This window comes from Monodelphis domestica, chromosome 1 (assembly GCF_027887165.1).
Source record: "Monodelphis domestica isolate mMonDom1 chromosome 1, mMonDom1.pri, whole genome shotgun sequence".
Classification (NCBI taxonomy): domain Eukaryota; kingdom Metazoa; phylum Chordata; class Mammalia; order Didelphimorphia; family Didelphidae; genus Monodelphis; species Monodelphis domestica.
In genome coordinates this window covers 578,526,809-578,552,836 of record NC_077227.1, presented here as the reverse complement: position 1 = coordinate 578,552,836, position 26,028 = coordinate 578,526,809, and the positions used below count along the sequence as shown (strand labels likewise).

The following is a 26,028-nucleotide window of genomic DNA, read 5'->3' as shown; positions in this document are numbered from 1 at the left end:
GGAGTTGAAGGAGGAAATAGATAGTAAAACTATATTAGTGGGAGACCTGAACCTACCACTATCAAATCTAGATAAATCAAATAAAAAAATAGGAAATACGTAAGAGATGTGAATGAAGTCTTAGAAAAGTTAGAGTTAATAAATATGTGGAGAAAAATAAATAGGGACAAAAAGGAATACACCTTCTTTTCTGTAGCACATGGCACATTCACAAAGATTGACCATATACTAGGGCTTAAAAACATGGCAAACAAATGCAGAAAAACAGAAATAATAAATGCAAGCTTTTTAGATCATGATGCAGTAAAAATAATAATCAGTAAGTGTACATGGAGATCCAATGAAAAATTAATTTGAAATTAAATATTGTGATTCTACAAAATCAGTTAGTTAAAGAACAAATCATAGAAACAATAATTTCAATGAATAAAATGAAAATGATGAGATACACTTTCAAAATCTATGGGATGCAGCCAAAGCAGTACTTAGGGGGAAATTTATATCCTTGAGTTCATATATTAACATGGAAGTAAAAAAACAAAACAAAACTTGAAAGTGAACAATTTAAAAACTCTCAGATGAAAACTAAATTAAAGATCCTAAAAATTAAGGGAAAAATAAATAAAATCAAAAGTGAAAGAACAATTGAATTAATAAATAAGACTATAAGATGGTATTTTGAAAAAATAAACAAAATAGACAAAGTACTGGTCGAGCTAATAAAAAAAGGAAAGAAGGAAAGCAAATTAACAATATCATAGATGAAAAGGGAGCCCTCACCTCTAATGAAGTGGAAACTAAGGCAATTATTAAAAACAATTTTGCTCAATGGCAATAAATATGGTAATCTAGGTGATATGGATGAATATTTAGAGAAATATAAATTGCTTCGATTAACAGAAGAAAAAATAGAATTCTTAAATAATCCCATATCAGAAAAAGAAATTGAACAAGCCTTCAAAGAACTCCCTAAGAAAAAATCCCCAGGGCCTGATGGATTCATAAGTGAATTCTATCATACATTCAAAGAACAACTCATCCCAATACTATACAAACTATTTGACATAATAAGCAAAGAAGGAGTTCTACCAAATTCCTTTTATGACACACATATGGCACTGATTCCAAAGTCAGGCAGGTCAAAAACAGAGAAAGAAATCTATAGAACAATCTCCTTAATGAACATAGATGCAAAAATCTTTAATAGAATACTAGCAAAAAGACTCCAGCAAGTGATCAGTAGTGTTATTCACTATGATAAGGTGGTATTTATACCAGGAATGCAAGGATAGTTCATATTAGGAAAGCCATTCACATAATTGACCATATGAACAAGCAAAGTAACAAAAATCACATGCATATCTCAATAGATGCAGAAAAAGCATTTGACAAAATACAATACTCATTCCTATTGAAAACACTAGAAAGAATAGGAATAGAAAGGTCTTTCCTAAAAATAATAAATGGTATATATCTAAAAGCATCAGCAAACATCTTCTGTAATAGGGATAAACTAGATCCATTCCCAATAAGATCAGGAGTGAAACAAAGATGCCCAATATCACCAATATTATTTAACATTGTACTAGAAACATTAGTAGTAGTAATTAGAGAAGAGAAAGAAATTGAAGGTATTAAAATAGGCAGTGAGGAGACCAAGTTATCACTCTTTGTGGATGATATGATGGTCTACATAAAGAATCCTAGAGAATCAACTAAAAGGCTAATCAAAATAACCAAAACTTTAGCAATGTTGCAGAATACAAAATAAGCCCACATAAGTCATCAGCATGTCTATATTATCTCCAATCCATTTCAGGAGCAAGAATTAGAAAGACTAATTCCATTTAAAAACACCCTAGACAATAGAAAACACTTAGGAATCTATCTGCCAAGACAAACACAGGAACTATATGAACCCAACTACAAAACACTTTCCACACAACTAAAACTAGATCTGAGCAATTGGAAAAACATTAAGTGCTCATGGGTAGGATGAGCTAGCATAATAAAAATGATCATCTTACCCAAACTTATTTACCTATTTAATGCCATACCCATCCAAAAAACTTTTACTGAATTACAATACAAAATACAAAAAAACATAACAAACTTCATTTGGAAGAACAAAATTTCAAGGATATACAGGGAAATAATGAAAAAAATGTGAAGGAAGAGGGCCTTGCAGTACCAGATCTCAAACTATACTATATAGTAGTGGTCATGTGAATTTCAAAACTACTCAACCCTATTCAGACCATTATTTAGAAGATGGGATTTAGCTATTTCCTGATCAATAACAATAGAGATATTTGGAATAATAGAATCAGGTCTTGGAAAATACAATCTCCACCCTACTCAGGGTAACAGGATTAGGAAGGGCTGCAGCAAAACTCAAGATTTAATTATTTGAGAATATGGCCTCAACAGACATGTGCAAAAAGGATAGACCTCTGGGCGGTCCTAGGTCAAGCTAGAACCACCATTGGCACATGTGAGACACAGGAAGTGAGGTAGAGGACAGCTCAGGAGTTCTTGTGACTTCCTGTGAGGAGGGAGAGAGGTGGTTGTAGCCTGGTGCTTGGAGTTGGAGGAGCCCACAGACTGTTTTTTTCCATTTTGGTCATGTGAGTGATAGGGACTGATCTCTTTCTTTGCCTTGGCTATTCAGGGTCTTGGGCCCCCTTTGGCTCAGCCTAAGCAGAGTGGGTTTTTAAGCCCTATTTCCTTCTCTCCCCTTTCCCTCTCTCTCTCTCTCCCTCTAATACTTTCTTCCTCCTGTTTGTAATTAAAACACCATAAAAAAAGGTTGGCAGCTTACTTGTGTTTTCATTTAGGAATTACATAGCTGAATTCCTTGGTGACCTTAAATTAATATATATCAATCTTTTAAAGTGATTTCGATATCACAGTCATCAAGAAAATTTGGTACTGGCTAAGAGACAGAATGGAGGATCAGTGGAATAGTCTTGGGGTAAGTGACCTCAGCAAGACAGTCTATGATAAACCCAAAGATCCCAGCTTTTGGAACAAAAATCCACTATTTGATAAAAATTGCTGGGAAAATTGGAAAGGCAATATGGGAGAGATTGGGGTTGGATCAACATCTCACACCCTATACCAAGAAAAATTCAGAATGGGTGAATGACCTGAATATAAAGAAGGAAAGTATTAGTAAATTAGGTGAACACAAAATGGTATACATGTCAGATATTTGAGAAAGGAAAGATTTTAAGACCAAGCAAGAGTTAGAAAAAAAATCACAAAATGTAAAATAAATAATTTTGATTACATTAAATTAAAAAGGTTTTGCACAGACAAAACCAATGCAACCAAAATTAGAAGGGAAGCAACAAATTGGGAAACAATCTTCATAACAAAAACCTCTGACAAAGGTCTAATTACTCAATTTTATAAAGAGCTCCATCAATTGTACAAAAAACCAAGCCATTCTCCAACTGATAAATGGACAAAGGAGATGAATAGGCAATTTTCAGTCAAAGAAATCAAATCTATTAATAAGCACATGAAAAAGTGTTCTAAATCTCTGATAATCAGAGAGATGCAAATCAAAACAACTCTGAGGTATTGCCTCACACCTAGCAGAATTGGCTAACATGATAGCAAAGGAAAGTAATGAATACTGGAGGGGATGTGGTATAGTTGGGATATTATTGCACTGTTGGTGGAGTTGTGAATTGATCCAACCATACTGGATGGCAATTTGGAACTATGCCCAAAGGGTGCTAAAAGACTGTCTTCCCTTTGATCCAGCCATATCACTGCTGGGTTTGTACCCCAAAGATATAATAAGGAAAAAGACATGTATAAAAATATTCATAGCTGCGCACTTTGTGGTGGCCAAAAAAATGGAAAATGAGTGGATGTCCTTCAATTGAAGAATGGCTGAACAAATTGTGGTATATGTTGGTGATGGAATACTATTGTGCTCAAAGGAACAATAAACTGGAGGAATTCCATGTGAACTGGAATGACCTCCAGGAATTGATGCAGAGTGAAAGGAGCAGAACCAGGAGAACATTATACACAGAGACTGATATATTGTGGTACAATCAACATAGTGTCAATGCAATGTCTGAACAATCTGCAGGGATCTAAAAAACACTATCCACAAGCAGAGGATAATCTATGGGAGTAAAAACACCAAGGAAAAGCAACTGCTTGATTACATGGGTAGATGGGGATAAGATTGGGGATGTAGACTCTAAATGATAATCCTGGTGCAAACATCAACAACATGGAAATTGGTCTGTGTAAGGACTCAGTGGAATTGTTCATTGGCTATGGGAATGGTAGATGGAGGGGAGGGAGGGAAAGAATATGATTTTTGTAGTCAAAGAATAATTTTTTAAATTTATGAAATGAAATAAAAAAAAACACTCATAACCAACAACCCCAAAACCAGTCACTTGAAGGATATTTTACTAGATTTTAGAGCCATATTATGTTAATGTCCTACTTCTTTAATTGAACCCTGAACAGGGAGCCATAAGAGAGAGAGACAGACAGAGAGAGAGAGAGAGAGAGAGAGAGAGAGAGAGAGAGAGAGAGAGAGAGAGAGAGAGAGAGGTGATAGATAGATAGATATTTAGATAGATAGATAGATAGATAGATGGATGGATAGATAGATAGAGACAAAGACAGACAGGCAGATAGACAAAGACAGATCATAGGTATAGCTATGTGTATATGTATATTGTATATGCATTTAGTGCATATATATATATCTGTTATGTTGACATATATACACACATAAATGTATTATGTGTATATAGTTTCTACTTTTTTGCCCATATCTTCATCTTCATCATTATTACAGTCATCACTATCATTATAAAGTTTTAAACCCCCTTTTTTCTGGCTTTGAGGCTAGGGAAAGGGGGCAGGCTCAACTGTATGGTTTAATTAAAAATACTGGAAGGAATGAAGACTTTTTTTCCTTGACCAATGAACCCAATGGCAATGTATGTTGTTACCTTGAATGCAGAGCCCATCTGTGCAGTTCTCTGATTCTTGACTCACACCTTCACAGAATTTACCCCCATTTCTTGGAGGTGGTGCTGTACACTCCCGTATTCTCAGATGCTCACACTCTGGACTGCACACTGACCATTCACTCCATACCTCCCAGCTTCCATCAACTAGAAGAGAAAGGCAAAAGTAAATAATTAAATAAACAAATAAATAAATGAATGAATAAATAAATAGATTGCTAAATAAATAAATAAATAAAGCCTATTAGAATGTCATTCAACTTGTGCTTTCTTCTCACCTTCTCCCTCCCCTGAGGCTAGTTGACATTCTTGAAGCCAGGTCACAAGAAACCAAAAAGAATAGGAGCTTTGAGATCACTTTCACTTCTATGGTTTCTTTCTGGAGTCAAAGAATAGGTACTTAGCTCTCTTCTTCAGGTCAAAAACAATTACCAAACTTAGGCAGGGCTACAAATTGCAGGTGCTATTGAAGATGATGGATGGTATGTTGGATGGATGGATGATACTGTTATCTACATTTTTTCCCCTTAGTTATTCCTGCCCAACTGTACCTTGTATGGAGAGATAACCGGTGCCCAAAGACCACAGGAAGGCAGTCATTTCACTACCTTTGTGGGCTTAAGATGGAACATTCTAGGCTGAAGTGAAAAATAAAATAAAATAGTCTCCACAAAATAAAAACTCAACTCTGATCTAACAAATAGATTCAGGAGCAGACATGAGCACATGGGCATTAGATGGATTTGTCAATCCATCCTTCATACAATGAGATACATTCTGTCCACTATAATGTGGTTTTACAGAAGACTGCTAAAAGATATGGGTTTGAATCTTAACCCTGATGCACAGCTTTGGAAAAAGAAGCAAGTTATTTTATCTCTCTGGGCCACTATTTTCTCATGCATAAAATGAGAGCATTGGACTTAAAAATCTTAGAGGTGCCTAAATATACACTAGACATTTGGTTTGTTGATTGAATGACTCCTTCCAGTATGATGCCCAGTATAGGATTTTAACATGAAAAACTCCCTCTCTCCCTCTTTTTTTTCTTTTTAAACACATTGAAACACTTTTTTAATATTTGTTTTCTGATGGGGGCTACTAGGTGGCCCAGTGAATAGAAAGCCAGGCCTAGACATTAAGGGTTCTGGGTTCTAATTTGACCTGAGACACTTTCTAGCTCTGTTAAAACAAAACAAAACAAAATGAAACGAAACAAAACAAAACAAAACAAAACTTAATCCCCATTTCCTAGCCTTTACTGCTCTTCTGCCTTGGATTGGATGTACAGTATTGACTAGTATTGATTATAAAATGGAGGGTAAGGATATAATCATCATTTTCTGACATTTGGTGAAATATGTTTTCTTCCTCCCTCCTTGTCCTCCCCTTCCCTAAGATGGCAGATAATGGGACATAGTTTTACATGCACTATCATGCAATATATATTTCCATGTTCATCATGTTGTGAAAGAAGGCACATATTGCTTATGCAAGAAAAAAAAAAACAAAGAAACTCATTAAGGGGATAAAGTGAAAACTGGTTTGATTCAGTCTCACTCCCTGTTTGACCTTAGACAATTCCCCACCTTTCTCTGGGTCTCAGCCTTCTCCTTTTCAATAAAATGAAAAGGTGGGACCAGAGAGTCCCTTGTGGTTCTCAGTCTATGACCTCAATGCCACTGTCCTGATCAAAGAACACCAATAGTTCCTGATATACCTCCAATAACTTCTCTATAACATTATTTTTGCTGACTTTCCCAGCCAAATTTCATGGTTTTCTTCCTTGTGCTTCGGATACTCAAACCAAATGGAACCACTGCCTGTGTTTATTCTAATTTCTCTTGTATCTTTGGACAGACCATCCCTCTGCCTCTCCCCACCTGTTTCACCTTTTTCCCATCTAGAGGAAGCTAGGTGACACAGCAGGCAGGGCACTGGCCCCACAGACCCGAGTTTAATCTGGCCGGAGATACCTACTAGCTGTGTGACCTTGGGGAAATCACTTAACCTTGGCCTGCCTCACTTTCCTTAACTGTAAAATTAGGATAACAATAGCACCATCCTCCCAGTGTTGCTGTGAGGATCAAGTGAGATGAAATTTATAAGATCCTCAGCATAGCATCTCTCAAATAGTAGATGTTTAATAAATGCTTGTTATGAGAACAGTTGAGTAGCATTTTGGATTGAGAACCAGACCTAGAGATGGGAGTTCCTGGGTTCAAATCTAGCCTGAGATGCTTCTTGGCTGTGTGACTCTGGGTAAGTCATTTAACCTTTATTGCTAACCCTAACCATTCTTCTGCCTTGGAACCCATACTCAGTATTGAATCGAAGATGGAATGTTAAACTAGAGTTTCTCTTCTATATAAATTTAATTTGATATTAGTTAATTAATTAATGCTTGTTTCTTTCCTTTCATGGCCTTCCTCAGGTTCCATATCTTCTACCTTCAAAGTCTTTTCTGATTCCTGTAGGTAGAAGTGAACCTTTCTCTCTCCTTTTAACTTCTTAGGCTCTTCTCTTTGATGCTTCATGGACATATACATTTTCTAAATTTCAGGAGTGTGAGGAGGACTAGACCTATGATTTCATAAATAAATTCTTTTCAGTAACATAAATTGGCACCTTCTGAGCAATTTGTGGAATCTCCTGGAGCAGTGACTTGCCCAGGGTGACAAGGTTAGTACTTGACCCTGACCCTGAATTATCATAATAATGTAAAGTGTCTTCAGTCATCATAATTCAGTCTAGGACATACACCCAGGGCATCTCCATTATTACAGACACTACAAGTGCCAAGCATTATATACACTGACTTTCTAAACTGCATCATCTTTAGTGATATATACATTGTACCTTCCTACTAGGCTATTAGCTCTTCCATGGCAGGGATTGAATTGTCTTTTTTTTCACCTTTGATTTTTTAGCTCTAAACACAGGGTTTTGCCTGTATATTGAAAAACTTTTGACATGTGATGCTTGGTGTTGAATTTTCTGGGGAGGGATAGTTGATTGTTATTCCCTTCCTTCCTATTCCCAGTATAATGGCTCCAAAGAACTGATTACCAGGAAGGCCAAGCTGAAAAATGGAAACTTGTCCCCTTAAGTAACAACAACACTCCTTTCTGGTACTACTTCTTAAGACAATGATTCTTCTTCTAAAGGCAAGTTTTCCAAAATATAACTGTAAATATGAAACAAGTAAGGGTTTCTCTCTATGAGCTGAAATCAAATTAAGTTTATATAGAAGTGAAACTCTAGTTTAACATCCTTGGACTTAATGGTTTATACTATCATGTTAGGGACTAGGGATCAATTCATACCTCAGTGTATGAACATGACTTTCATGGAATAAAGCTATTTTTGGTCTCACTGATTTGTCATTATATAATTTGTTGTTCTATACCTTGGCAGGATTGTTGTGAAGAACCAAAATTTTATTATTATTACTAGTTATTATTCCATGTAATATATACATAATGTCATATGTAATATTAATATTAACAAACAAGATTAGATGAGCACTTGTAGTGTCTATAATAATGGAGATGCCTTGGGTGTATGTCCTAGACTAAATTATGATGACTGAAGACACTTTACATTATTATGATAATTCTGTAAATCAGACAAGAAGGAAAGGAATTAAAGATGAACAATGGTGCTCAGGAAATTATTTTTGTTAACAGAGTTATTTGCTTCAAAGAGGAATGGTAAGCATATGCTGACTCAAAAACATATAGAATGTATTTACAATTTGTCATTATTTTGCTGATTTCATTGTAAATAAACCTGAGGCTAGAGAAAGCTAGGTTATTTCTTTAGAATAACATGCTATGATAGGGCCAAAGTGGTATATGCAATAATCCCATGAATCAGCAGGCTTTACAAAAAAATAATAATTTAAAAATATTTTGAGGGGGCAGCTGGGTAGCTCAGTGTGTTGAGAGCTAGGCCTAGAGATGGGAGGTCCTAGGTTCAAATCTGGCCTCAGACACTTCCCAGCTGTGTGACCCTGGGCAAGTCACTTGACCCCCATTGCCTAGCCCTTACCACTCTTCTGCCTTGGAGCCAATACACAGTATTGACTCCAAGACGGAAGGTAAGGGTTTAAAAAAAATATTTTGGGGGGCAGCTGGGTAGCTCAGTGTGTTGAGAGCTAGGCCTAGAGATGGGAGGTCCTAGGTTCAAATCTGGCCTCAGCCACTTCCCAGCTGTGTGACCCTGGGCAAGTCACTTGACCCCCATTGCCTAGCCCTTACCACTCTTCTGCCTTGGAGCCAATACACAGTATTGACTCCAAGAAGGAAGGTAAGGGTTTAAAAAAATATTTTGATAATTCAAAGTTCTATACCTCTATCATCATGAATACTCCCCCACACACAAAAGATGTTTATTCCTTCCATAGCTTCTTAAATAATTTTCATGAATTACTACTGCTTAAGACAAAACAAAACAAAAACACAACATTATCCTGTGGTCCAAGTGATCATAATTCTTTATCTGTATTGGATAACAAAGACAATTGTTAGTAGGACCAATACTCAAAGCCTTTCTAGCTTGGTAGAACTTGCCAAATACTTTGAGGACACTGTCTTCAGGAAACCAGCTTCGCCTCCTCAGCAGATGAGGCATCAAAGGAAGGTCTTGGTGGAGATTTTAAAAATAAAACAAAACCTTATTGTCCAGAGTCAGAGACTAAATATCTACCACTAGCTTTTATTCCCAAACATGAAATCTAAGTAATCAATCAAACAATAAGCGTTTATTAGACATCTACTTTGTACCAGGTACTGTGATACATCAGAGATGAACCAAAGGACACAGAGTGTGGATGGCTCAAGGCAAATTCAACACTGAGGTAAAAATCTTTCCAATTAAGGGCTTTCCTAATGGTCAGGACATTCTATGCTGACAATAAACATCATATAACTTCTATTCCCCTGCCTTTACAGAGACCCACATATAAGTGACCTCAGACAGATATCCTGTTGATCTTTACTGTGGAAGGGAAATATGGGCAAGGCCAAGACATCTCTGAAGAGGAAGGATGGCATTGATTTCATTTTCATCAGCTTTTGTGGGTGGGTCAGAGGGGGAAATGTAATCTGTAGATATATGTATATTTATATCTCACCAGGACAAAGAGAAGTGCAGGTGATTTTCTGCACTGACATTCCCTCACAAAAGGCACCCCCATTGAGTGGAGCGGGATTGGTGCAGGTCCGAGAACGTTTCTGCCAACCTCTACCACAGCGAACATTGCAGGCTGACCACTCTGTCCAGGAAGACCAGCCTCCATTCACTGAGAGAGAGAAAGAAGGGAGGACAGAAAGGAAGGAGAGAGGTATCAAATTAAATCGAACCAATGAGGAGCTGTTAAGCGCCTACTCTGGGCAAGGCACCCACTATGTCGGGTGGTATGAACCAGGCTGCTGGACATTCTGGATCTTCAAACTTTTTACTGCTTCTTCCCTTGACCTACAGACCGAACCACTTAGCTTTTCTATATCTACTTCCTTGATTATAACATAAGGAAAGCAATACCAACCTTCTTCACAGGGATGTTACTAGGGAGGAACTAGCCAAAGGGACTTGGAAGTTCAAGACATGAGTTTGAGGTGAACAAATATTCATCTTTAATCTCACCTTTGGCAATATACTGAGGAGAAGATACTTTCATACTTCAAATAGCACTAATGTACATTATACAAAGGCTGATATTCTCAGACACTCGTTTGTCTTCAGTGGGATTTATATATGAGGAAGCTTACTGATTGATGTGGAATCTGGGGGAAGGAGGGACACAGAAAACGCAATCTGATTTCCCTTCACTTAAGTGATAAACACGACACTCAGAAATGAACTTTATTTTTTTTAATTATGAAAAAAAAAAGGTTTGCAAGCACAATTGACTTCCTCTGTAGAAGGCCTGGCCTTAAAAAAAAAAGACAAAAAGATCAACTGAAGGAAATGGGTCTTGTTGATGAAATTATGGATTGACCTATATAATCTTAAGTTCCTTTCTAATGCTAAAATACTACAATTCCTTGAAATATATGGACCCATCACTTCCCTCTCCTGCATGTTATCCCCACCACCTTCATTCCTAAATGACTCCTAACCTACTGTAGGCTATTTTTTCATCTTACCATAAACAATAACAGTAGCTGACAAGCTTCTTCTCTTGGCAACAATGTTGGCAGCCATGCAGGTATAATTCCCAGAATCAGAGAGGCGAGCCTGCCTGATAATTAAGTTGTGATCAGCTCTGGTGTCAATGTTCTCATCCAGTTGGGAATCAATAGGCTCTTCATTCTTTAGCCATTCCACCTAGTTGAGGGCAGGAAGAAAAAGCAAGGGATAAGAAATTGTTGAAGTACTTATGGCCTGCTCCATAACACTAGTTGACACTTTAGCATATATGATTTTACTGCCCTTTGATTCACAAGGATGTTAAGTTAGACTGCTTGTTTGTAAATGTTTTCTCCAATTGGATTTTCAGTTCATCTAGGACAGAGATGCTTTATTTTTCCGATCATAGGCCACTTGAGTAAGCAAAAGTACTCATATTCATTAAATCAAATTAAATACACAAAAGAAAAATATATAGGATTACAAAGGAAATCAATTACCCTTAGTCATCAAAATATTAATATACATACAAAATATTAATATACATATTAAAGTTCAAAGAACCAAGGTTTAGAACTCCTCTTCTAGTTTAAGGATAATGTATAATATTTAGGTAAGTTGATCAACAATAAGCATTTAGTGAAGGATTAGGCACTTTTCTTTGTGCTAGACAAAAGAGATATAGTTCTTGCCCTCTAGTGGAGCATACTCTGACTAGAGAGAAAGCACGTACATATAAAATATATCTATGAAATGAATTCAAGGTAATTTAAAGAGAGGATGTTAACTGCTTAGGGAACTGGGAAGGCTTTCTATAGAGAGTGATTTTGAACTGAATCTAATGGAAATAGGATGCTAAGAGGTTCAGGTGAGGCATTCCAAACATTGGGGTTGACCCAAGCAAAGGCACAGAGATGGAAAATGGAGCATATACATGTTGGGAGTTAAGTCAAAAGTGTCAAATGCTACAGAACTGTTAATAAACCACTTAATCACTTGACAAGCATTTATCGAGTGTCTATTATTTACCAGTCACTGTGCTAAGTTCTGGCTATATAAAGACAAAATTTAAGTAGTCATTGCCTTTTAAGAAATGTTCATACTAACAGGATAGATAACATATATGTGTGTGTGTGTGTGTGTGTGTGTGTGTGTATTAGGGTGTTCAAGGGATGTACTAAATAGATAAAAGGTGATCTTAGAAGAGAAAGAACTAATACTTAGTAGGACCAAGAAAGGCTTTCTATAGAAAATGAAATGAGTTTTGAAGGAAAGCTGGAATTTTAAGAGCTGAGATGAGAAGTGAAAGCATTTTAGAGATGGCAGGCCACTCTCTGAACCAAGACAAAGACACAAGAAATGAAATGTTTTATTGTGAAAATATTTTAAGTAGGCCTCTATGAATGGACTGTAGAGTATGTGGAAGGGGATAAGAAGACTAGAAAAGTACCAATAGGTCCAGGTTTTGAAGAACTTTGAATGATGAACAGAGAATTTTCTATTTGATCCTAGAGGTAATGGGAAACCACTAAAGTTTGCTGAAAGGTATGAGAGATGGTATATGTATAACAATCAGACTATCATTTTATGAAAGTCATTTTGGAAGCTATGTGGGAGATGAGGTTAAGTGGGAGAGACCTAAGGAAGGGGCCAGAAAAGAGCCATTGATTGCCTAAATTAGGATAATTTCTGAGGGAAGGAAAAGTACATATAGAAGAGATGTCATAAATAGAAATATAAACCTAACTTCTCATAACTGATTAGATAGGTAAGATGAGGGACAGTGAGGCATCAAGGTTATGAGATAAAGGGACTGGAAAGACCATTGTGCCCTTGACAGCAATTGGGAAATTTGGAAAAGGAGTGAGTTTAAGAGAAAAGATAATGAATTCTATTTTAGACATGTTGAGATTGATTTCCCTAAGGAGCATACAGTTCAGGATGTCCAGTGGGCAGTTAATGATAGGAGGTTATAGCTCAGAAGAATTAATAGGGCTGGATCTGTAGGTCTAGGAATCATAGGCAGAGAGTTGATAATTCAACCCACTGAATGCTAATGCGGTCACCCAATGATAGAATGTAGGTGAAAAAGAGAGAGCAGGACAAAGCTGTGGGAGATATTTACAGTAGGTGTTACATAGATGAAATCTTCTTAGCAGAGGGGCTAAACTAGATTGAGGATACTTGATAGGCTTAAACCCATTGATGAGTTAGGGAGAATGTCTATCCCAAGCAAGTAAAGACTTCTCCCAGTGAAATGGGTCAATGAGAACAATTCATTCCAATGACCATGAAGGCAGCTGAAGCAGGCAATGTGGAGTTCTCAGAGCTTGGTCAGATACAGAAGATATTAAGGTCACTCACTGTATTCCAGGCAGTCTCTAGTCATCTTGACTTCTGTCCTGCCACTGAATTTTGATGACTCTGGAGGAGTGAAGTCAATGATTTACATAACTCTGCCTGCCTTAAATCCAACTCACACAAATCAAGAAGATATGGACTTTGTGATGTCATCAGTCCTCTTTGAAAATGAAGGATGAATAACAATCTAGATGAATACTTAGTAATGTAAATGAGAAGGAATGATCAGAGAACAACCTTGAGAGAGAAGTGGCATAAAAACTCTGAGAGGAAAGAATATTCAGGAGTAAAGATGGCTATTTTAGTGTCAAATGTTGCAGAAAAGTAAGGATTAAAAATGAGATCTAGTAGTAAAGAGATCCCTGCTATAGGATGAAGAACTATGAAGAGAAGGGTTTTAGCTGAGTGATGAGATCATAAGTCATATCAAAGAGAGTAGAGAAGAGTCTTAGAGGACAGGAAAGAATGATATGGAGTGTAGATGCTCCTCCCCAAAGAGGTTGATTGAGAAAGGGAGAAGAGATATAACAGGATAAGTAGTGTTTAACATGCATTTTAGTGAGGTTTATTTTTGAGAACTGAGATTGAGGGGAATTTAGGTGTGAGTAGGAGGGATGAAACATTTTAGAAGACACTGAAAATTTGAGAAAGAGAAGGAATAATAATGGGATCAATATGATAGAAATCAATCAGTTAATATATTGTTATAAACATAAGCTTTGTGCCAGACACTGTTAGCTGATGGATATACAAAGAGATTATTTTGGTTGTTTAAATTTTACTTTTTAATCTTAGAATCAGTACTAAGTATCAGTTCCAAGGAAGAGAAGAAGTAAGGGCTAGGTAATTGGGCTTAAGTGATTTGTCCAGAGTCACACAACAAAGAAATGTCTGATGCCATATTTGAATGTAGGACCTCCCATTTCTAGGCCTGGCTCTATCCACTAAGCCACCCACCAACCCCTGGGATGGCATCTTGCATGGAAGACTATCTCTTCCTCAGAGACTCAATTGAAGGAGGAAAATGTGTGTGTGAGAGGTAATTATGCCAAGAAAGTTTGATGTGAAGTGGAAGATTTATAAGATTATATTGTCTTTTTTTGGGTTTTATCAGATTTTTGAGATTATTACCTACTTACCTCCAGGGTATTCTTTCTCTTTTCTAAATGATGTTTAGAACATTTTCTGAAATACAATAAACTCTAGTTTATTCCTCCCACATTCCAGGTCCCATTATCTATCACTTTTTCCATGTTAGTTATATCTAGGAATAGTCAGGCCTTTGATCTTAGCAGCACTTTCAAATGTTCAGCTTCTGTGATTAAGAAAAGTGTGTTTCCTATATCTGATCAATATTTCCTACCATTCTTTTCCTCCCTATGTTTTACTTTTCATATAGTCATTCTTTATTCCTTAGTCATAGCCTTTAATTCATCTCTTCCTTAGTGTTTTGCCAGACCAATATCCTTCTGTGTTTATTCTGTCCTCTCTTCCCATAGTAAACCAATTTTTCTGTGATTGTGCTATACTCTGGATTTTCCTGTTCCTTTGCTCTATAAATGGCCATGCCTTGGAAAATTCCAGTGATGGATTAGTTCTACAACTTTCCTCTTATTCACATACTACTGAGTAGTAAGGGAGGAAATAATGAAATTATGCTAACTGGGTCCACTATAAATTTGTCATCTTATCTCAACTAGATTCAAATGCAGCAAAAGAATCCATTTCTCTCCTTCCTAATTGATCTGTTCAATTCAGTAAATATTCAGTGGAGACCTAATATGAGTAAGATGTTGACATACATCTTACTTAAGACATCTGACATACATTTAACTTTGACTAAGACGAAACACATAAGACTGTTTCAATGGATACAAAGATGAAATTAGACCTAGACTTTACCTTTAATAAGCATATAAACTTATTGAAAGGGTAGGAAAGAAAAATACAAATTAGACTGTTACAAAGGAAGAGTTAGATAAGTGCTATAAGAGGATTACTATCCTTTGGTTCATATATGTAAAATTATATATAAATAAAAATAAAAAATAAAGGCAATCACATGTAAAGTAAGACTGAAAATTAGAAGCAGAGCCTTTCTTTTCTTTCCAAAGGGAAAAAATGGAAAAGATAGGAAAATAAAACACTAAAAACTTGACCAAATGGTTAATATAACTCTGGCCTTCATGTGCTATAGTTATTTTTTGCACAGTCCTGCAACATCTTCCTGTGATTGATTGGTTCCTCCTAGAATCGCCATTTTAAGGAAAAATCCACAGCTAACCATGTCTCCATTAATATCCAGGGTCACTCCTGACTCTCTGGAATATCTCTACTACTGGGCCACTTTATGGAAACTATCTCCTCCTTTTCACACAAGTTACTTGAGGACAGGGACTCTTTTTTCCTCTTTTATTTGTATCTGCAGTACTTAGCACAATACCTGGAACTTTAGTATAAACACTTAGTAAACATTTGATGATTTGACATAAAGACTGAACAGTATGAAGCCATTTAATATGTTAATCTCAATCCAGTTGTCTCCCAAAGGAGATAGATTAAGTCAGTTGATGGGTGTTTGGGGGTGGGGGAGTGTGCAACAGCTGTGAATCATGGAAAACATGAAGATGGAAATTAACTCACACTTCTTGTTCCACCTCTGATCCCACTCTGGAGATGAGGGGAGGATGCCAAAAGATCTATCTTATTAAAAAATATTAAAATGTTCAAAGTGCCTAGTACATAATATGTATTGTCAACAACAGATTACATTATCTTCAACATACAAACAATTTTGAAGAATGAAAAGATTCTGTTCAGTGCAAGGATCAAACATAGTTTAGAGGACTAATACTAAAGTATGCTATCCATCTTCAAAAGAGGAAATGGACTCAGGATGCAGAATGAAGAATACATGATTGGATATGGTAAATAATGGAATGTTATTTGCTTGATTGGGCATAATTGTTACAAGAGTTTTATTTTGTTCTTTTTTCTCTATTTGGAGCAGAGATATGAGGCAAGAGGCAGAGATAATGCTTGTTAATTGAAAAAAAAGGTAAAATGAAATAAAAGTTACATAAATTTATGCTCCCTATATCTAAGAAAAATATTAATAATTCCCTATTTCCTGATTATGGCAGATAAATGAGTATTAAATTATATGTTTATACATTTTGTGACCTACCTCCACCAACCATTAGGAAGTTAGTAGATTTTAGTATGTGCTGATATTTGTGTTCTGACCTAATGGCTTATTCCCTTCTCTAAAATGACTCAGTCATTTAACTTCATTAGTACATCTGTTTGGAGTTTGTTGAACCTAGGAAAATGACAGATTGTGCTTGTTTTTGTTCATTTGTCCTCAAAGCTAAGTTTTTAAAGACCTTTTCATAGGCCCAGGTATCATAAAGAAAATAGTTGGATTAAAAAAAAGAGAAAAATATACCTGGAAACACAAAATATAAAATTGATTGGTCAAAGATGGACATTATGATACAGATGGACAGTGCTTAAAGCCTTTCATCAATGTCATTTCTTTTTCATCAAAACCCGGCATTGGCTGTTACTTAAAACACAAAATAGCATGAAGAGGGGAGGGAGGGAGATTCTTTTATTCTCTTATGATCGAGATAAAGGACAAGTTATAAGTAGTTGTGACCCCCCCCCCCTAATCAAGATTTTCTTTCAGAGAGCAATGGATGGTGAGAGCCAGTGAACTTGCTTTGCAGATGCTTACGGCAGGGAAGAGGTATAATGTTGTAATATTCATGCTTCATCCAGAAATTACTCTGTAGGAGGCTCCTAAACTGGAAAGCTCTAATTATCCACTTAACTAAGGCAGTACAAATTAGCATTACAGGGTCGATGCATTGAACACAGAGGACAGAAGATGCATATATCAAGTAATCTAAGTGACCCCTTGCCAGCAGGTTATCTCCATGATAGGGAGGCTTAACTGTCCCGAAGTGTGTGTGGGACATTTCCCCCCATAATCAAACAAGTCTTACTCTTTCTTCTGTTCCTTTGGTTCCCGATGGATAATCCCAGTTAGATGCTTGTGGAAAGACTAGTTACTTTGACTTAATGAGCTTATAGATTTGCAGGATACAGGCATTCATTAGCACAGTGTTATGTGCAGATGGTCTGCAATTTGTAGATTTTCCAGTTTATAAACAAATCTGCAAAGGCAGACCATCAAAGCCAATTAGATTTCATGCCAGACAGCAGGTTCCTTTTCCAGGGCCATCAGTCATTCTGGTTAGGTGGGTACAGAAGGTGTGCAACTGACATCCATGGTGTTTCACACAGAACTGTAGCAGGGTGCACTCAGATGGGGAGCCTAGCTCCTAAATGCATAAAATCTTGGGTTGCATTTGAATGTGTCTCAGTGCATAGGACATTGTACTTTCACCAAGACCTCTCTAGAATTTTCAGAGGTTTATATGTGTGAATATCTGTGTCAGACACTGTATCAGAGTCTGCCCAAATGCTTTACTTGTTCTCAATATCCCATAAGGGAAAGAGGTGTCAAGTGGTATTACTATCACTCTGACAGATGAAAAAATTGGGAAACAGAGAGGCAAAAGGTTTCTGCAGAGCCCTGAGCAAGTCTGCAGCAGGCTGGAAGAATTTGTGGCTCCCTATTCCCCTAGCATCATTATCAGACTGTGTGGTAGTGGTGGATTTCCACCATGAAATATGAACTGTTCTATAAATTTGGACTGTTTGTCAACAACCTTTCCAAGCATATAGGCAGGATGCTTTATGAATAATGTTGAATTACTAGTAGCATACAGCCTCAATGGGAGAAAATATCACTTGGCTGAATGAAATAAGGTTAGAATCAAAACAAATAAGGCAGAAGGCCAATTAGAAATTTAATAAAAGCTCTTGCCTGCACGCTTTCATCTGTGTTCATAAGGGGAAGAGTATTCTCATAGGCTAATGATGTAGAAAGCAATTGCAGGGGTCAGTGCTAACACTGGTAAATATTAACTGGTTCCTAAATAAATCTTTCTGACTTCAGCATAAAAAAAAACACAACAATTTATTCACAAATTGTTCTGAGGATCATATTAGGGTATATCCTTATATTTCTTTTCATAAGATTCTACTCTTAAAGGACTTCCACATCATTTTAAATTCCAACTCAACTACTTAATGAAACCTTGGCAAAGACCTTTTACCTAGACCTCCACTTCAGGCAGTCAAGATGGAGGAGAAAGGAACACTCCAACCTTGCCCAAAATCTACCTCCAAATAACCACAAAACAAAATGCCTCAAAACAAATTTTGGAGCAGATGAACTAACAAAATGTAGTGAAGCAGAGTCTTAACTAAAGAAAACATAGAGGCACAACAAGAAGGGGAGAACAGTGAAATCAACAGCATGTAAAATGTCTCAGTTCAAGCACATACTGAGGAACTAAAGAAGAAGCCAAGTGTGAGCACATCAGGGAGAACTCTCAACCAACAGGGCAATGTGGTGCTGGCAGAATTGAAGAACTGGCATCTAAGGAGTGAAACCCAGATAAATTCACTGCACATAATTCCTGAGGGGACCCAGGAACATTATTCCCTACATTCTTTAAGCATAGCTAAGCCTTAAGTTAGAGTAAAAGTCAAGAAAAAAGTGCCCCCAAATGAGCAAAAGACAAAAAAAATAGCCTGACTCTGGAAAACTATTTCAGCAACAGAGAAGACCAAAATCTATCTAGCTCAGAAGAGCAATTCCAAAATGGTAAAGTATTATGCTTCAAAGGAAAATATGAAAGAATGTCAGATCCAAAATTAATTCCTTGAAGAGTTCCAAAAGAGAGCCAAAACACAAATAATAAGAGGCTTAGAAGAAAAATTAGAGAATAAAATAAAAAGTCAATACCTTAGAACAAAATCTCACTGAAGAAAACAGCTACCTAAGAAAGGAAATACAAAAACCCAAAGGAAAGAAATAACTCTCTAAAAAAGGAAATACAGAGCCTCAGAGAAAAGAATGGCTCCCTAAAAATTAGAATGGGACAAATAGAACATAAACGACACCATATGATAGAAGGAAAGCAATAAAAAATTCAAAAGAAAGGAAATTAAATGAAAGAAAATTTGAAATATTTCACTGGAAAAACAACTTGTCTTGAAAATAGATCCAAGAGATAACTTTAGAATCATTGGACTGCCTGCAATCCAATATCAAAAAAGAGCCTGGATATCATATTGCAAGAAATTATGAGAGAGAACTCTCCTTTTGTTCTTAAGCAATAGGGGAAAATAGAAATTGAAAGAATCCACCAAGCCTCCTGATAGAGATCCTAAATTTTAAAACCTCAGGACTATTATAGCCAAATTCCAGAACTCTCAGAATAAGGAGAAAATACTGCAAGCAGTCAGGGAGGAAAAAAATGCAAATACTTTGGAGTAACATTTAGTATTACAAAGGTCTTGGCACCTTCTACATTAAAGGATCAGAAGAGGTAGAAAATGATATTCTATATAGCAAAGAATCTAGGATTACAACTAAGAATCACCCACCAAGTGAAACTGAACATACTCCTCAGATGACAGCTTCCTTGGCACTGCCATGCACATTTAATTAAATCTAGAACTTCCAGACATTCCTGAAGAAATGACCAGGGCTGAAAATAAAATCTGACAATCAAATTTGATTTTCAAAAGAAGCAAAAGAAGGCAAAAAAGAAAAAAAAAACTCAAGGGACTTAATGAGGTTAAACTGATCACTTTCCTTATTGGGAAAGTGATAACTAGAATACATAGATATCTGTGATATGAAATACCTGAGTTAATTAAGATTCTTAAGATAATCAAGGGAAACAATGGAGTTAACTGATTGCATTACTACATAAGGCAATAGCTAAAGAACTTTACCACTATTAGGGTAGTAATTAAGGAACAAATAAAAAGGTGATCTGGCCAGAATTATAATCATTTATTTATAAAAAAAGATAGAGAGAGAGAGAGACAGACAGACAGACAGACAGACAGACAGACAGACACAAGTTTTCCCTTAAGGTATCAGTCTGAAAGAACTTATTCTTTGTCTGGCTAAGGTCCTATTCCTGGATCAAGAGCGCAAGTCCAAAAAGCCCACACTCTTTCCCTTGCTCCCATTTAAAATCCCACTAATTCCTCCCTCCCTGTTGATGTTACATGTTGAGGCTCATGGAGATGCTAGGGGATGCCAGGGGTGCCAGGACTTAGATTCTGTTCTAGTAATCAAGGTCCCCTAATAACTTCTTTCACATAAATCAATGCACACATACAGAGGAGGGAGTAAGTTAAATGTGATGGGATGCTATATCTCCAAAAACAAATCAAAACAAAATCAAGGGGGAAAAGAGGAATATGAGAGAAAAGAGGAAAGTTAGTGGTAAATTATCTGACATAAGAAGGTATATACAAATCAAAGTAGTTGAGGGGAAGAAGGACAGTGGCAGGCAATGCTTGAACCTTACTCTTGTCAGCATGATGCTAAATGGGAATAAAAGCCACACTCAGCTAGCTACAGAAACCTATCTTATATAAAAGGAAGGCAAGAAAGGGAAAGGGAATGAGAAAAGGGGGCATGGATATAAAAGTAGGGTGATACTTGCAGGACAGATAAATCACTTTTAACAACTTTTGGCTTTCCTAATTCAACAATCTTCCTGGGAAATTTTGTTAGAATGAACAAAACATGGAGATGTTATGAATGATACCTCAACTTTACTGATTTTTGAAGATGCTCAAACAATACTCTCATGCAATAATGGGCATCTATTTATTTTTGTTTTTTCTAGGTCATTTAAAAAGAACCACTACACAGAAATGCTATTTGCTTTTAATTGCTTAAAGGCCCAGTTCTTGTTGCCCTCAAATTCCACAAAACTTATTCTCTCACCCCAGAAATGCCAAATTGTATTGGATTTATGTTTTAACATTATCTAACTCTTCAGGAAAATATGGACACCTGATTTAGCAAATCATTCATTCATTCAACAAATGTGTTGGACGCCTACTAAAATTCACATCTATTTCTAAATGCAAAAGATTTGCCATGATTGAGAATACTCAAAGGAAATGCCAAAGGGCATAAAGAAAAAAACAAAAGAAGTGCTTAGATTTGATAAATATTTGTTGAATGAAAATGAAATCTGTTTTAGCAATGATAGAACCATTGGAAGAAATGTATAGTTTCCCAAGGACACAATTTGAAGGGAATAACGTTCTTTTTATGCAGAAGCAAAACGTAAGTTGTTTGACAGTTATACTTTATGATGATTTCTAAACTTTTGTTTCTGGCATGAATTTATAATTAACTTAAGATATTTAATGAAATGTAGACTCTTTCATTGGTGTCTCTTTAAAAGCACTGACTGCCTTTGTTACTTCTAATGAGATTGCTCTCTATCTCTTTTTTCTCTTTCTTCCTCTTATCTCTCTTTTTCTCTCTGCCTCTCTCCCTCCCTTTCTCTCTCTCCTCTTTCTCACATATATTCACATATTCACACACACACACACACACACATAAAAGAAAAGGACAGATGTTAGCACTATTGGAATCAACCAGTAATAGGGACCAAAAATTGTTCAGTGGTTGTTATTAAATTGGCCAGCAATCTCTTCTGTGATAGATCACATTGAAGCTCCCTTAGTTATGATCTATATTCCTCCCTTGTGCACATATGAAGTGGCAGGGTTACCAGAAGTCTAGAATAAGTAGGAATGGCTATCTCTGTAGCCAAGTGATTTAGTTACACCTTTGTGCCTCTGGCCAGTTTAGACTGTTTACAGAGTGAGAATAAGACTCATTTAAGCGAACATGTCCCTGCATTGTCTGGGTTTCCTGAGGAGAAATTTCAGCAGGGAAGTTGTGAGAGTTGTGTGTTTATAAGAATCTTCCTTGAATCTTTATAAACATTTGGAATTATCTGTGCATGGCAAAGGGCTGGTGATGCCATAAGATCTGGTTCTGTGTTGACCAGACTATTCAGAGACACTTTTGGCCACTTTATTATATTGTTCTGGTTCTTAAGTTGATACCTCATCACCCTAAAATAAAAATATTGAAATAATACAAACAGAGCAATAGTAGTAATAACTAGCACTTTGCATTTACATTGCATTTTAAAGTTTACAAAGCACTTTACAAATATTGCACTCTCATGCAGAGTAGGTGCTATTGTTATCCCATTTTATAGATAAGGAAACTGAGGCAGGGACAAATTAAGTGATTTGTTCTGGGTCACACAACTGGTAAGTGTCCAAGTTTGGATTTAAAATCGGGGCTCCTTGCCTCAAGTCCAGCACTCTATCTATAGATGTAACACCAGCAGAAAATATTTCCCTGGGTTAAGGTGTGGGTTGGAGCCACCTCAAATTGGCTTACAGCTCACTGTTAAAATTTTCAGTGTGAACATTTACTTGTTCTGTTGATTGTCTAATCTCAAGAAAATGATGGAGAAATTCTTAACAATGCACATAAAAGTTCAGAGAGGGTTGTGGGTACATTTTTCCCCCAGAGAAATTCTTGTTAAACATTTGCCAGCACACTGGTGAACACTGCCTGGGTGTTTGGTTATCACATAAAAATGGTTGGTCTGAGGGTCCAATATGTTTGAGATCCAATATGAATGTGAAATTAGACCAACTGAATTCATGTGACATTGTGACTGACCATTACCATTGAATTATAAAGTTCCAAGAAAAAAGGAAGGAAGACATTTGAAAAGTTCCCCAAACTATACCATATTCCTGACATAAACCATTCTATCATCATTCATTTTAGGCTATATCTATTATCTGGCGAGCTCCTGAACTTCTGTATTCGCCATATTACATTCCTTCTCTCTCTTATCACACCCATTTAAAAAAGTATGATTTCATCAGTGGGTGGTCTACTTATTAGCAAAATAGATAACAGCTGCTTCATACTTTTATGAGTTTCTATGACTAAAAATTCATCTGGTAGTTGAGCTTTCTGGTGATCATTGCCATTTATCACCAGGAACTCTTGAAATCTCTTTTCAATTTGGTAGAGCTCACCAAATTCTGTAATACTACTCTTTGAGAACTCAGAGTCATCTCCAAGCCACAGTGAGATATCAGATAAGACTTCTGTGGAGACTTTCTTGAATCTATCCAACAATATGTCCCCATATAATAATCCTATAATGAATCAGACCAGGGGACCTCAAGGTCAAGCACTGATCCACAGATATTTCACCAGTGGAAAGTATTCTCCTGAGTCCGGAGGTGAGTTGGAATCATCTCAAACTGGCTTGGAGTTGACTGTTAAATCTTCAGTGCAACAGGTCTTACACATTGCACCTATTTTTGGACTTTCTCAATTCATTAATTGCTTATGCTAACTTTTTTCCACCCTTCTCTAAAAAAATTCTATTGAGCATTTGGGATAGCTCTCAGGAAGGGCTAGAAGGAGAGATACATGGCATTCCAAATACATAGGGGAGATATATATATATATATGTATAAGTATATATATGCATAAGTATATACATATATATGAGAAAAATCAGTTTTTTTAAGTAAATTTAAAAAAATTTCAGTGTGCGCATTTACTTATTATTTATATCTTGCTTTAGACACTTACTAGTGGCCCTAGGTAAGTCATTTAACTTTTCAACTTCAATTTCCTCATTTATAACATGGGAATAATAATATTATGTAATAATAATAATAGCTAACATTTTTAGAGCACCTACTTTGGGCAAGGTACTATCCTAAACACTTTACAAATATCAATTCATTTGATTGTTACCACAACCATAACAATAGGTGTTATTATTATCCCCATAAAATTAAGGAAACTGAGGCAGAGGTCAAATGACTTTCTTAATGTCACACAGCTAATAAATGCCTGGCCTCAGATTAATAACTCGTTGTGTGATAGTATTTGTCCTTTATAAACTACTATGTAAATGCATTTGTTATTGTTCAGGCTTTTCAGTTGTATCCTATGTTTTGTGACTCCATTATTTAACAAAGATATTGGAGTGGTTTGCCACTTCCTTTGCCAACCCATTTTATAGATGATGAGGCGGAGTTAAGTAAATGACTCGCTCAAGATCACACAATAAGTGTCTGAGGCCAGATTTGAATTCAGGTTTTCCTAAATCTAGGGCTAGTGTTCTATTCAGTTGGCCACCTTGCTGCCCATATAAAAGGTGAGTTATTATTAAAATGCTAGCAATGAGAGTTGCTAGAGTATATTTATAGAAATCTCTTCTGGGGCCAGTCTGGGATTCAGCCCTGTGATGTCTCCTAATACTGTATCTGATTTATTTTTCTAAATTCAGATTTAGGCCATCATTACTTCCTTAACCAGTTTCAGATTATGTGAAGAGTGCCTTCCCCTCTACCCTTGATGATATCCAAGTTATTTATAACATTGCTATCATGTTTCCCCCTTTGTCTCTTGCTTTTCTTTCTAGACTGTATAGATTGATTCAAAACCACCTACATTGCAGTTTCCGTAATTTAGCTCTACTTATCTGATTATATCTCACAAAAGAAGCCAGAAATTCAGCTTAATTGTGAAGCTATCATAGCAGAATCAATCAAAAGATGGAAACCTAACTAACAATCACAGATAGAATCAAGCTCATTTAGGTTCAATGAAATGAGAAGCACATAGAGTTCCAGAGAACACCAAATTCTGGTGATAGAAAATGTTGTGTTCTGACCTCTTGCACCTCCCACTAGATCCGTGTTTTCCCTTCTCATCTGCTATGGACATGCGAGCCAGGTACCATCTCAACCTACTTATTCTTTCTTTGTGATATCTCAATGTACTCTGGAAAAGAGAGCACCCTGATGCATTGTTTACCGAAGCTGTGATATTACTAGGCATGAAGAATGAAGCGTGTTTACATTAATGTAAAACATTTACAAGAATGAGGAACAGAGGATCAGGAGAGCATTAAACAGACGGAACATAAATGCAGAGTGGAAGGAGATAATCAAAAGAAGATTTCCAAGGGATTGCACAGGCAACATTTTTTTAAGTCTCCCATGTATTGATAGTAAACCATGGATTCCTAACCTAACTCGGTCACCTTAAAAAAATGATAATTGTTCTTTAATATAATTGGTTTCCTGGGAATGTTATCTATTACTTTATAAATTTAGTAACATTATGAAGTCTTTAGGCTTCAACAAATTGTCAAAAGGGATCTGTGGAACATACAAACACACCCAAAAGTTTAAGAACTCCTAATCCTATGCATAGCTCCCCCACTCCTTTTTTTTCAAATTCTACTTTTGCTTGCTTGTTCCCCTGTGCTTGGGGAAAACATAATCTACCTGTGTATTTCTAAGGATACACCATCTTAGATGTCCTTCCAGACCATGACTATTCTGCAGACATAAAAAAATATTAATCATCTTGTGACCTACTTAGCTAGAATGATATACACACAGACACACAGACCATCTCTGGGCTAATATTATAAAACATATTTGAAACCTTTGTAATACCTTAGGGCCTATTAGCATAGCCTTC

The 26,028-nt window shown here is 36.4% G+C and overlaps 1 protein-coding gene across 5 annotated transcripts in view; it reads right to left on the bottom strand.

The window, feature by feature from the left end:
- Positions 1-26,028, bottom strand: part of UNC5D (unc-5 netrin receptor D) — an 831,324-nt gene that overhangs the window by 176,878 nt on the left and 628,418 nt on the right. For 3 of the 5 annotated variants that reach the window (XM_056813497.1, XM_056813498.1, XM_056813500.1), the window contains exons 5-7: positions 11,168-11,348; positions 10,153-10,320; positions 4,998-5,162 (exon numbers count right to left, since the gene is read on the bottom strand). In XM_056813497.1, the coding sequence (XP_056669475.1) occupies positions 4,998-5,162; positions 10,153-10,320; positions 11,168-11,348 (514 nt within the window). The remainder of the gene's footprint in view (positions 1-4,997; positions 5,163-10,152; positions 10,321-11,167; positions 11,349-26,028) is intronic. The other 2 variants (XM_056813499.1, XM_056813501.1) reach the window with 1 other exon arrangement.